Genomic DNA, 12,106 nt, shown 5'->3' with positions numbered 1-12,106 from the left:
GCCACGGAACCACCTTTTAGTTCTGCAATAATGTTCCATGTTTGTAGCTGAGCCTCCCGTGCCATTCTTACCTACCAAACGGCACCTTAAAATGAGGCAATAAAACCTCACAGCCTCACAAAGTTGAAGCTCTGAATCGGTCCTCCTGTGCCCATAAAGAGCTATTTGTCACGACAGAAGAGCCGGTGCGCAAACATCTCCCCACATCTTGAATTAACTGGATTCTGCCAGTTTGAACGCGGCCATGTGGGCTTTTATTCCGGCATTTCATAAAATGCAATAATTAGATTTTCTCAATTACTCCTTAATGCAAATATATCTTTTTGGTTTCCCATCAGAGCGCTCTTTGATTCCCTTTTAGTGTGCCTCCCATTCATGACCCTCTTCCTCTCACACTACATTTCCCTCCCCTTGTCTTCTCATCATTTCCTCTATAGGTGTCGTCCATCCTCACTGTCTTTCTCTTGTTAGAGATAAATTCGATCTACCCTTGTCAGCTTTAATCAAAGCACTCACAGATTCAATTTAGGAGCTATGTGTGGGAGGTTAAGGTGGTATCTCCAGGAGGACAGGAAACAAAAGGGTGCTCTTTGTGCACACATCCCTCCACCCACCTCACTTTGAATGAGACTTAAGGCCATTATCAACAGCAGCTGAATATGTTTTCCCTCCGCCAACATCCAAAGTCTGACTGCAGTAATACTCTTGCACATAAAAGAACCTGATCCCCTGATCCCTGCATGCCCATCGACTGCATGTGCTCAGTCTTCAGCCCACGTAGAGTTAGATCATCCTTCAAAATTATAAATACAAAACTACACCTTATAATTTATATTGAGGTTTTTTCCCCCCCTAATAAACTTTAAAAGATTAAAGGTCAAACATCGCTTGTGCTTCATTTAATCCACTGAGAACATACTGGACGAAGCTAAAGCCATGAGCTGGATCGCCTTCTTCTACACGTGAACAGCTGCGTCCCATCCTCGTCAACACCATTTGGTTCCACTAATTTTAGATCCTCGAGGGTGAAGCAAAGGTTATTCAAAGCTGAAAATCCACAGATTTTTGGGTGCGATGACCTCAACAGCAATCAGCCGCTAATCTTTTGTTTGTCTTGTCTCGATGTTGTTAGAAATTTTCACAGATTTTGATGACTTCCTGACAAGAAAAAGTTTGATTTGAATCAGGAAATATGTGGTCAAAATGAGTAAGATTAGATATCTGACTAGACACCAGAGTTCAGTTATTTGGCCTGTTTTTGGTGGGCACCTAATTACTGAAGTTTTTGCTTGACTGGCTACTCAGAGAAAGCTTTCAGATTCATCTTCAACACGCTAAGAGTACTTTTTATATCATTGCAACAGTGGGTGGTTTCGTCTCCTCGAAATTAGATTCATGTCCTACTAATTTGTAGAGCTGGTTGATCGTTGAATGTACCATTGTTCTCAACAAGAAGCTGACTTTTCTGGACCTTTAACCAAACAACACAATGGAGTCATCATGCGGACCCAGGTCGGTGATGCCACGGTCCTTCATTTCCTAAACTACCTCCCTATGCAGTTTGTGTGGCATGAGAATGTAATGCTTACTGTCAAAACTTGAACTGCACCTGGCATAACCGTTCAGTAGACATTAGCAGCTTTTAGCCTTTCCAAGGGAGCTGTGTTGCACCATTATTCCTCCTTGAAGTTTTGAATAAAGCTAACAAAAATAGATTGGGGAGGCATGGTTGTTCTGCCGTTACGTGGTTTGATTTATATTTGATATAACGACGTCATCCATCACATTTGCTAACCTGTTGCTATCAAAACTAGTCGGCATGTCTGCGGGTGACACGCTTTGCCCAGTTGGACTGGTCGGCTGCGTTGGTCTGCGTAGGTAAAACATTTTCTGCAGGCTTTTTGGCATCCGTAGGTTTGGCCTGAGCGTCGGCTGTGTAAGCAAAAGAATGCCATATTTCACTTTATGCATCAAAAATCTGTGGTTGGTCAGTTTTGTCACCCTTAAAGCTGAGGGGATCGTATGAGAGACAAGAAGTGGTCGGCACGCCCGCTATGCCAAAGAATGAACACCGCTCTGCTCTCACACATGCAGGCAGCTCACAGGAAATATGGCCTTTATTAAAAAAAGTCATTTTGAAAGTATGGAAAATAGTAAAATTGGGTGATGTACAGGTTTTAACAGCAGGGTATATGCTATGCAGCACTCGAGCCAAATGGACGTCTTCATGGCGGGACAGCAGTGTGACGCTTTTATGACGTGTATGACTTACCTCGTGGGATTTAGAAATCTCCTAAGAAGCAGAAACACTGCTTCCTTAAATGGCTAGCAAAGGCACATCAGCACTCAGTAGACCTGCCATTATTGATGGGAAGGAAACACCTTGCTTGACGTATATTTGTATTTTCGATATGTGTGGTCTGTGTCTGACTACGAAGCTTTGGGTTTTGGAACGCCAGCAAAGTATCCAAAAGTCAGCATTACTTGGGGTCTCTTTAATGGCAGTAAGGCAGCTTCTATTATTTCCACTTGACAGCGTTGTTTATTGAAGCTTCTGTAAGCAGCGCTCCAGACTTGACCCACTCACCTAACTCCGGCTAACTAAAGCATGTCAACGTTTATTCGAACTGAAGGAAAACGCTAAACTTTCAATTAAGGTCAACCTACTTTTGTAGACAGATTATTAAACAAGAGGATAAGTGAAGGAAGCTGTTTTGCAGTGACACTTAATATCCAGCCCCATGGTTTCCCATCTCATCTTCTTCTCCACACGCTGCCTGGATGACGGGCTGATTCACACCTCTTTGCAGTCCCACTCACCTTCCCTGTAATCTCCACCGGTATCTCTCTCTCTCTCTCTGCTTCTCTTCCTGTGTTTTTGATTACCTCTTTATCCGTGTCCACCCCCATCATTGCTATCCACCTCCACCTTTTGATACAGTTTTCTCTGGCATCAGTAATGCCTTTACTTCTCTCTTTAAGCTTGTGTTTACCTCCGCAGACTCGCCCTCCCTCTTTGTCTCTCTCTCCGTCTGCCTCCCTCTCTCTCTCTCTCTCTGACCCCTGTCACAGTCAGTAAAGTTCTGATGAGAAGCTACCTAACACTGCATTGTCTGATCAGGTGTTGTTGAGTAAGCGAGTTTGCGGCCCTGATCTCTCGGGGTCAGCTTAATGCTATCCTCTGCTGGATCTCTCCTTGTAACCCGGTCTGCTGCCCGCCAGCCGAGGCCTACATTTGTGCTCCCGACGGTCGGCTGGCCCCCTCGGATGCTTACTCTTACAACATACTACCGTACTCCATGCCAAACAGCACACTCGATGCTACAAGATGTCTAGCTCTGCACTATGTTTGCATGCATTAGTTTCTAATGACTCAGCTGATAGTGCTGCTATTTTTAACGCGTATTTGTATTTTTAATTCTTCTGTAAAGTCTGGTGACGTTCTTCTCCTACCGACGTCCAAATAGTTGTTTTGTACTTTGTGTCTGACATTTTTGAATGTGAACTTCTGCTGTATTTATGTGGGTTTTAGTTCCACGCACACATATGTGTTCACGTGATCTAACTTAGAGAAAGGTACTAAAGGTGATACAGAGGTGCAGGCAGTTCGATATCCCTTCCTTTTCAAGTCAGATTCCACCTTGAACAAACTAAGAGGGGGATTATTGATTAATCACTATACATTAATGAGCTGAATTGATCCTAAACGAGGGCAGCAGTGCAGATCACTGACAGCGGGAGAGCCGCCACTTGAAAGGGTCTCTTACAGGAACCGTACGGGTTACCCGGAGAAGGGTGACGAAGAGGATAGAGGCAGGTAAAATCAGGTAAATGCTGCGGTTTGTCACGGGCCTCATCTCGTCTGAGATTTGTGCCAGCGGCGTGTACAGACGGCGGGCTTTACGTCCGTCCCTATCGCTCCTGTAGCCGCTTGCTTTATGGGAGTAATAAATATAGCTTATGTGTGCTCGTGTGATGCTAATATGACAGCTGAAAGTCTCCTCCTCTCAAAAAAACACAGCTGGTAGAGAATTTACAGAGTCCTGTGATGGCTTTGCTGGACGGACAAAATGTATTTGCTGGTATTAACCAATGGCGATGCAGACGTTACAGAAGACGGGCACGTGGGACGCATGTGGTTTGCATGTGGAATACTAATCCGTAATCTTTAAGCCATTTTCAAAACCACAGACTTTATAAAGTATGCATGCATCATATATCTTCTCAAATCCCTGTCTTTCACATTGCACTGCATAAAGGTCGATTGATTTTCTTTTCTGTCAATTTGAAACTGCCGTCTAAGATGAAGCAGGTTTTACTTTCCTTGCACAAACATTAACAATAAAACAAAGGGCCGTGTCTACTAATTCTAGCAGGTTACTGTCATAGCCACCGTAGCGTCACTTATTGGTTTGTAGACTTTTAAATCTTGGGAGTTTCCCTTTTTCCCTTTTTGCTCTTTTTGCGATAAGCGAAGGGGTGGATCTGACTGAGAACCCAAGGACACCACGCACGCCGATATGGTGGTGAAGTGCCAATCACGAGGGCGCGCTGTCCTTAAACATCCCCTGTTTTATCATCTGTTTTACTGTCAGTCGCTTTGTAATTTACAAAATGAACACCACGCTGGATTGAAGGAGAACTAAAGACTGAGAACTTGTTTAAAAAAAAAGTTCACTGAGGTAGCAGATCATGTGAGAAGTAGCCGGAGGATTCGCCCCCTGTTGGCTGTTAGAGGGAATGCAGATTTAAGGCACTTGTGCGCTGGCTTCACCCATACCCGTCTTTTATAGTCTGTGTGGAACAAGTCCAACGGTGACCAACCAGGCCCTTGTGGAGAAACTAAGCCGATTTGTGAGTTTGCAGCTAAGTTGGTAATCCTGAGTTGTTGTTTTGTTTTTCCCTTCAGTTGCATAGAATAGTGGTTCTGGCTTCTAAAGTGTGTTCATCATTTACTCAACATTAGTTCATGTCACGTCAGCCCCTCGCGTATAATACATTAGTTTCACAATAGAGGCTATGAAATTGTAAGATGTTGATAAGATGTTGTTCTGCGTCAGTGTCATGTGACTTACAAGTTTCATGTCACTATTCTTTTTTTGTATTATTTTTACACTTTTTGTCGGCTACTTGCGCAGGTTAATGAAAAGAGGATAGTTTGGGTAAAAAGGACCCATGCTACCACTACAAACAAAGCTTTGGTTGATTTATTGTTTTCTAAGGTAACGAGTCCAGCCCCTAAAAACACGTCAGCATCTCACAATGTTACAACCTGTTTTGTGCGATTAATAGAATTTGTGCTGCAGCTCTACATAGCTGTTTTATTTTGAGAACCTGAGCTGATTGCAGGTTGCCATAAACCCATATCTTAAAATTAAAAATGATGCATAAAAGTAAACATCTGGTTATTTCAATTACAAATTCAACAGCAAAATGACTTCACTAAAAACTGCTGTTCAGCAACTGGCCTTACAAAACAAGTGTTAAACACAAACAAGCAAGTTGACAGACACCCTCCTCCTGGTTAGTCTGTCTTTTCTAGTTGAGCATTAGCGTGACCCACAGGTAGCTAGCTACACCTGACAGGCGCCAGATACCGTGATGCTGTAGAGTTCACCTGCAAGACCGCCACAAATAATGGTTAAGCAGCAGCAGGGAGGTGCACTTATTTCTCAGCAAACACACCTCCATCTTACTGAAAAAGGGGCAAGAGGCACTACAGCAAACGTACGATGCAATTCCTGACATGCATGCCCCTCGTCTTCTGCCCTGTCGGTTCATATGTTTTTGTTTTGTTAGATTAATAATGACAGTTGACAAGCAATTAACAGTTCATCAGTCCTAATTAGAGGTGTGCTGCTTGTAATGATGAGGACACACAATCAAGTCTTTTGGTCTGTCCACCATCTTCTAAATGGATGGACATGAATCCACAGAGTCCATCAACACCTCCAGTTTTCAGTCTGTCCAATGCTTTGCTTCATGAGCAAGTACATACTAAACTAATGATATTCCCATCAGCCTCATTTGTATTTGCAAATATTAGCATGCTAACATGGTGAACTAGGCTGATGAAGATAATGCATGAGTGCACATTGTACCTACAAAACATCAGCATGCTAACATTGCCATTTAAAGCACACTCATGCTAGAATCAGCCCAACAGGGCCACTAATATGGCTGTGATTTGATGTTATTTTTACTCTTATTTACTTTGTTTGTGCTTTTATTGCATTTTGAAAGGCAAAAACGTGCAACTTCTTCCTCTACACAGCATAAGCATTCACAACTAGTGGACTCCAAACGTTACTCTAATACTGTAGACATCAAAAGGCATGTTACACAGGCCATGGCGCTCAAACAGCAAATGGGATGTCTCAGGACACTGGCGACATGTTCATGAAACCATAACGGTAATAACTGTCACTCGAGCCTCTTCATTCATGTCCATAATCAACCTCCCCGCCACTGCAACGCTGAACATCTGGTGTCATTATGTAAACAACTTACTGCCAGTTTCATAAAAAGCAGGGATTGTCTAGGCTATAAGGAACAGATCCAAAATAATGATCATAATACAGTTCTAGGAAATACAGCTGCGGTTATATCACATCACATTTGCTGTCGAAAAACTGTTGTGTTAGCATTACAGCCGGGGTGGTTCGTGCACCTCTGAAACAGATGTGACCGGCTGAGAGCTGAAGAATTTAAATGTATTGAACCAGTTCAGAGAATGTGTATTATCAGACAATACCACGGATTCCACTGAGGAAGCTGTGAGCAGTTAGCACTGTACTGTGTCATATCTACAGTACATCAGGCAGGAGTTTTTTTGAATTGCACTGCTGTTTGAAGCATAGGAAGCATATGTGAACAGAGGGGTGCAGACCGAAATGAAAGTCCTCATCAGGCACGAAGCTCGGCTCATCGCTCATCATTCTCATGTTCAATCTGCTTAGATGCAGTCTGAAACTCCGGGGGGGAAAAAAACACTCTAAATTCACAGTTTCTTCCCTAATCAGCCATGAAAGTATGTGGCCTCTTTATGAAGGATGTTTGTTCAGCGACATTTCTTTAATATGCATATTTTAAGTTAGGCATACCACTCGTGCTAATTGTGCATGAAAAAGGCAAAACATTTCTCAGTAATGAATTAAATTCAGCCGTCACGCCAAAGCAGAGGAGAGAATGTCAAGAACAGATGAAGGAATTATTTTATTTTTTCCCTTAATTAGCGAAATAATGTGTTTTAAAAGGAAACAAAATGTAAAAAGCTTTACTTTCTATTAAATATCAATAATTTGCGAGTGCTAAAAAGGAGATTGTACCTTTTAAAATATTTTTTTTTGTTGCATGCTTTTCTCTTCCATTGACAAGTTGGTAAAAGAGAAAGTGATGTTGGCACCACATCACATAAATCTTCATTCGGAGTTGAAGTTTTCAAAGAGCAAGTACATCAGAGAACCTGACAAAGCCAGCGCAGGAAACTGTGATGATGGCTTTTTCCACAATTTATTGTTCACACAGGTCCCCCCTGATTACATATTTGTGGATGCAACAGCTCCACTATGCAAAGTCATTTTTAGTGTGGCTAACCCTGGTCAGTGCATCAGACAGGTGACGCTGCAGGAGGCGTCTGCCCTGAGAAGACCTGCTCACATGTAGCTGTGTGAGCTGTAATGGCGCCGCATATTCATTTGGTAGGTTTTAATTGTGAATGCTAAACAGGGTGCATTAAAAAGTAGGCGCCACGCTGGGTGATGTCTTGGTCCTAATGGAAATGTATTTTGATACAGTGTTAATCTGCTGTTTCAGATGCCCTGTTGTTTGCACAGGAGATAAAAGAGGACAGAGCAACATGAAAAAGCACTCAACAGCTTTTTGATCGACTAAATAAACCCGTGGGACTCTTTCAGATTGAAAGTAGAGAAATTGACTCTATGCTGAAGTGAAATGCGTTGAATCTGAAAGCTTATGACCAACAAAGCTGAATTATTGAATATTATATTGCAGATTAATTCTGTTTAATTAAATATAGGATGTGATTTGCTCCAATTTTTTTGAAAAATCTGACATAAAAAATTCATTCAGCTTTGGGTTCCTGGCAGAAAACATCCCCCAAAATATGAGCAGGAAAAAAAAAAAAGAACAAGCAAGAAAAGATGAAAACGATAGCAGTGACTCACCCGGTCTTTTGTCGTTTCGACCTTTTCGACCCCCGCATAGTCGCACTTTAGAGATCAGAACCAGGATCTGTTTCTGGCACAGGGACTTGTTGCTCTTAGGACAGGGCTTGCGCTTGTTGGCTACCGGTCGGTTGGCTTGGTCGTCCTTGACCGCCCGTTTCTGTCTGATGAGAGAGCTGGCGAGAGCTGCCATCTTCCCCCCCCTCTCACCTTTGGGAGGGGGGTGTCTTTCTGCCCAGTACCCCCTTTGCTGGTTTGGCTTTTGCTTCCCTTAATAAAAAAAACTAGAGTAGGACGGACGTGTTAGAGAAGCCCCCACAGGGGAGATGGAGCGTCTAAGTGGGTTAACAGAGAAGAGTTTAGTTTGAGGGTTCCCTTGGAGAGGCGAGAACTGGAAGAGATGCAAGTTCACCTGCAGTCCAATGTGAAGCCTCCACGCTGACCGAAAAACAACAACAAAAAAAACAAGATCGGACACTAACGGAGCACACCAACAAAAAAAAAAAAGAAGTGCTACAGTCACATTTTCAGACGTAAACTAAAACCAACGACGGACTTTTGAACAGGTGAAGACGGAGACATGTCTCTACCCCTCTTCCCCGCTCATGTTTCTCACCGAAACGTGCCAAGTTCTGGACGATACGTTGAAAAATAACTAACCTACTTTAAATAGACAATACCAAAGAGCGGCAGCTCAGATTATTTTACATATAAAAACACTTTTACTGAAGAAAAGTGAGATCATTTTGAATGCTAGGAAGCTCTCAGAAGCACGAGAGAAATCAAACTGTTTGTCACCATTCGTGCAGTCCACGGAGGTCCAACTTTGCCTCCCATTTAAACGTGGCAGCGCGGAATAATGAGGAGCCGAGAGTCCGAGCGGTAATCCAGCCGACTTAAATCCAGAGGTGGAACAGCAGGCGGGACGTTGACGGTCTTTGTCGGAATGAAGCCGGGAACAGAGCGGAGACATGGACACAGACAGACAGAGATTCCTCTTCTGCCTCCAATGGCACGCTCCTTTCCCACAGTCCTCACCGAACCCCCACACCCTCCTCCTCCTCCACCACCTCCTCCTCCTCTTCCCCCTCCTCCTCCTCCTCCTCCTCCTCCGCCTCCTCCCATCCAAAGTCAGCGAGTGGTTGTGAGAGTATGTGTGTGTGAATTCCAGCAGCCACCATCAGTAGAGGTGACATTCATGAGAGAGAGAGAGAGAGAGAGAAGGGGGGAGAGAGAGGGAGAGAGCAAAAAAAAAAGGAGTGAGGGAGGGAGGAGGGGGGGAGGTAGAAGCTGTGATGTGTGAGAATGAGCTTGGCTGGGAAAAGGAAGGGAAACGTGGGGGAGAGAGAGACGGGTAACAGCCACTTCACAGAGGCTGCAATTTTGTTATTTTACAGAAACGTCTCCCTAAAAAAAGCCTCAATCATTTTGACTGCCCTACTGAAACAGAGAGGCAGCAGGGAGAGGAGAGGAGGGGAGAGGAGAGGAGGGGAGAGGAGGGAGAAGAAGGAGAGAGAGTGCTTGAGGTGCAGATTGTGACAGTTCTCTATCTCCTCAAGAGGAACAGCATCACCATGTGCTACCTTCCTGTCACATGCACCCACACACACACACAGCAAACACCCAGCAAATCAGCATATTTTGTAGTGGAGTCTTCCCGGCTGCTGTATAATTGTGTGTCTCTAGTCAGTATTCTTCCAGCTCACACAGTAGTAACCTCCACGTCCTCTCCCTGATTTGTTTCCTTGAGCTCTAACATATGAAATGGATGCAAAGAAAAAAAAAAACAACAACTAATAAAAATGAATTTGTTCCACCTAAAACTTGGCGTTTAGTGTCTGACATAGCTGACTGCTGGCTTACACTAACCCTGACAGAAACATGAGCTTGGACAGATTGAGTTAGACAGCTAACCCTGCCAACACACACACACACACACACACACACACCACCTGCAAAAACAACCCGTACAAAAGCAGCAAACATGTATGTTCAGCGGACCGCCTACGAGCAGCTCGTTTATTTCCACATGCATTTGGCTGCAAATTAAAGGGCTGAGAATAGAGATCTCTCCAATAATTTGGGACAAAACAAACTTCCCCAAGTATCAGCACAGAGCACAAATCATGCTGACACACTTTTGCACAAAATAGCGGCTGCTGGTAAATGACAATGCCCTGCAGTCAAGCATTTGTCATCTCGTTGAGTTGCGGCAAAAAAAAAAAAACAACAACAACAAGGTTCGTGCTTACCGCTTTCATTCCGCAAAACAAAGACAACCTGATTAAAGGCACGCGGCGTGTTTGCCAGAATAGAATGTAGGTCTATTAATACATTTACATTTATTTGTATAAATAAAATAAAAACTCGACTGCCTGCCACGTGGATGTTCTTGTAGATGCATGCATTAGCTTGATATATCAGGCTCATAATGTGGGGAAACTCACCATTGATTCGTAGGGCAACCGACTATAACAGCGCTACGAACATCTCTACTCCGGCCCCTCAGACGGGAACCCAATAAATGTACTTATCTGAGCGCCAATCAATCCAATTTTATTTGCCGTGGCACCTCTTTTACAAGCCAATCGCCGGGGAAACCAGCAGCGGAGGCAACTTGAAAACGCAAGGTCGATTCAAATCGTTTCTAACAATGCGGAGCAAGGTCACCGTCTGTCAGGCCTTGATTGACAGGTGACAGCAGATGTTTGGTCTCGGCGGAGGGACGAGGGCGGCGGCGGGGGCGGAGGGGAGGCAACCGCAGATGAGATAATGCGGTTTGTATTGACGTGAAAAACGGGAACGATATTTCTCTCCTTTTCTAATGATCCCCCCCATTCGCTTTGCGTTCTCGGCCGCTCGCTCGTCTTCTTACTTTGGGTTAAGAATCAATCTCCTAATGGACATCACATTACACACATTGCCAAAAGGTTGTTCTCCTTTTTGCTTTTTTTTTTTCCTTCCCAGTCACAAATACATGCCAAGTTACACCAAAAGCAAGCTAAGTGGGGATTGTGGGGACATTAGGCAGTCTCAAGGTTAAGAAACGTTTCCATCATTGTAATGGAAGTTGGTGCCAAAAAGTAAGTAGACTCATTAAGACGAGAAGCCACTTTTCATTTCTTCCTAAGAGCCATCACCTGTATGAACACAGCCCAACTAACAACTAAACACCCATTATGTCAGGACTGTGCCGTGCCCCCATTTGTTATTTCCAATTTATTACCATATTAATTTTAGTCTTTTGTCTTGCTCAAATATAATTTGTTCACACCACTTTTCAGCCTACTTCTGATGACATTCACGAATTCCTGTGCAGGTTCCTTGTCATTATTAAATCCTCTTTGGTTCAGTGGAGGAAAATGCAGCATATATGGAAATGAAACATATAAAAGTCGCAAATCGGTATTCTGTCATGTGTCCGTATATGAATTCTCATCATCTGAATAATACACAAAAGGGGATTAAATGCAGATGTTTTGCTAAAAACAATCCATTCCACAATCCCCTGCATGCATATCAATTCACATGGAAGCCAGGGGTATTAACGGCATATCCTCTTTATTGAAATGTTTTCCCGTGAAACCCCGTTCCCACGTCTCGCTGTGTTCCATGTTATTGTAGGGAATTTTTGAGGGCTACTTTCGCCCACACGATCCAGAAGATGCTGGTGCATTTACAGAATTTGAGGTTGCTTTTTTTTTAAAAGAAGAAAGAAATTAATGTAATTAGGGAGGGAGCAGAAATTAGTATGTGTGAGTGAGACAGACAGTGATTAGAGCGGAGAGCTAACGTGAGGCTCTTGGCATCGAAGCAAAGCAGGATGGGAACAAGGATGTCGTCTACCCTTGTCTGGCCCATAAGTACTCTGCCTCCTTCTTGACCCTTTGTTGTCAATAAAACAAACTTATCAATTCATT

At 43.5% G+C, this 12,106-nt stretch overlaps 1 protein-coding gene across 2 annotated transcripts in view; it reads right to left on the bottom strand.

Annotated features, from left to right (window-relative positions):
- Nucleotides 1-8,379, bottom strand: part of fgf11b (fibroblast growth factor 11b) — a 34,714-nt gene extending 26,335 nt beyond the window's left edge. For both annotated transcript variants that reach the window (XM_008289613.1, XM_008289614.1), the window contains exon 1: nucleotides 8,187-8,379. In XM_008289613.1, coding sequence (XP_008287835.1) covers nucleotides 8,187-8,379 — 193 coding nt within the window. The remainder of the gene's footprint in view (nucleotides 1-8,186) is intronic.
- Between the last annotated feature and the right edge of the window lie 3,727 nt (nucleotides 8,380-12,106).

This window comes from Stegastes partitus, unplaced genomic scaffold (genome assembly GCF_000690725.1).
Source record: "Stegastes partitus isolate 25-593 unplaced genomic scaffold, Stegastes_partitus-1.0.2 Scaffold626, whole genome shotgun sequence".
Taxonomy (NCBI): Eukaryota; Metazoa; Chordata; class Actinopteri; family Pomacentridae; genus Stegastes; species Stegastes partitus.
Note: the sequence above shows the minus strand (reverse complement) of the source record. Positions and strands in the feature narration are given on the sequence as shown.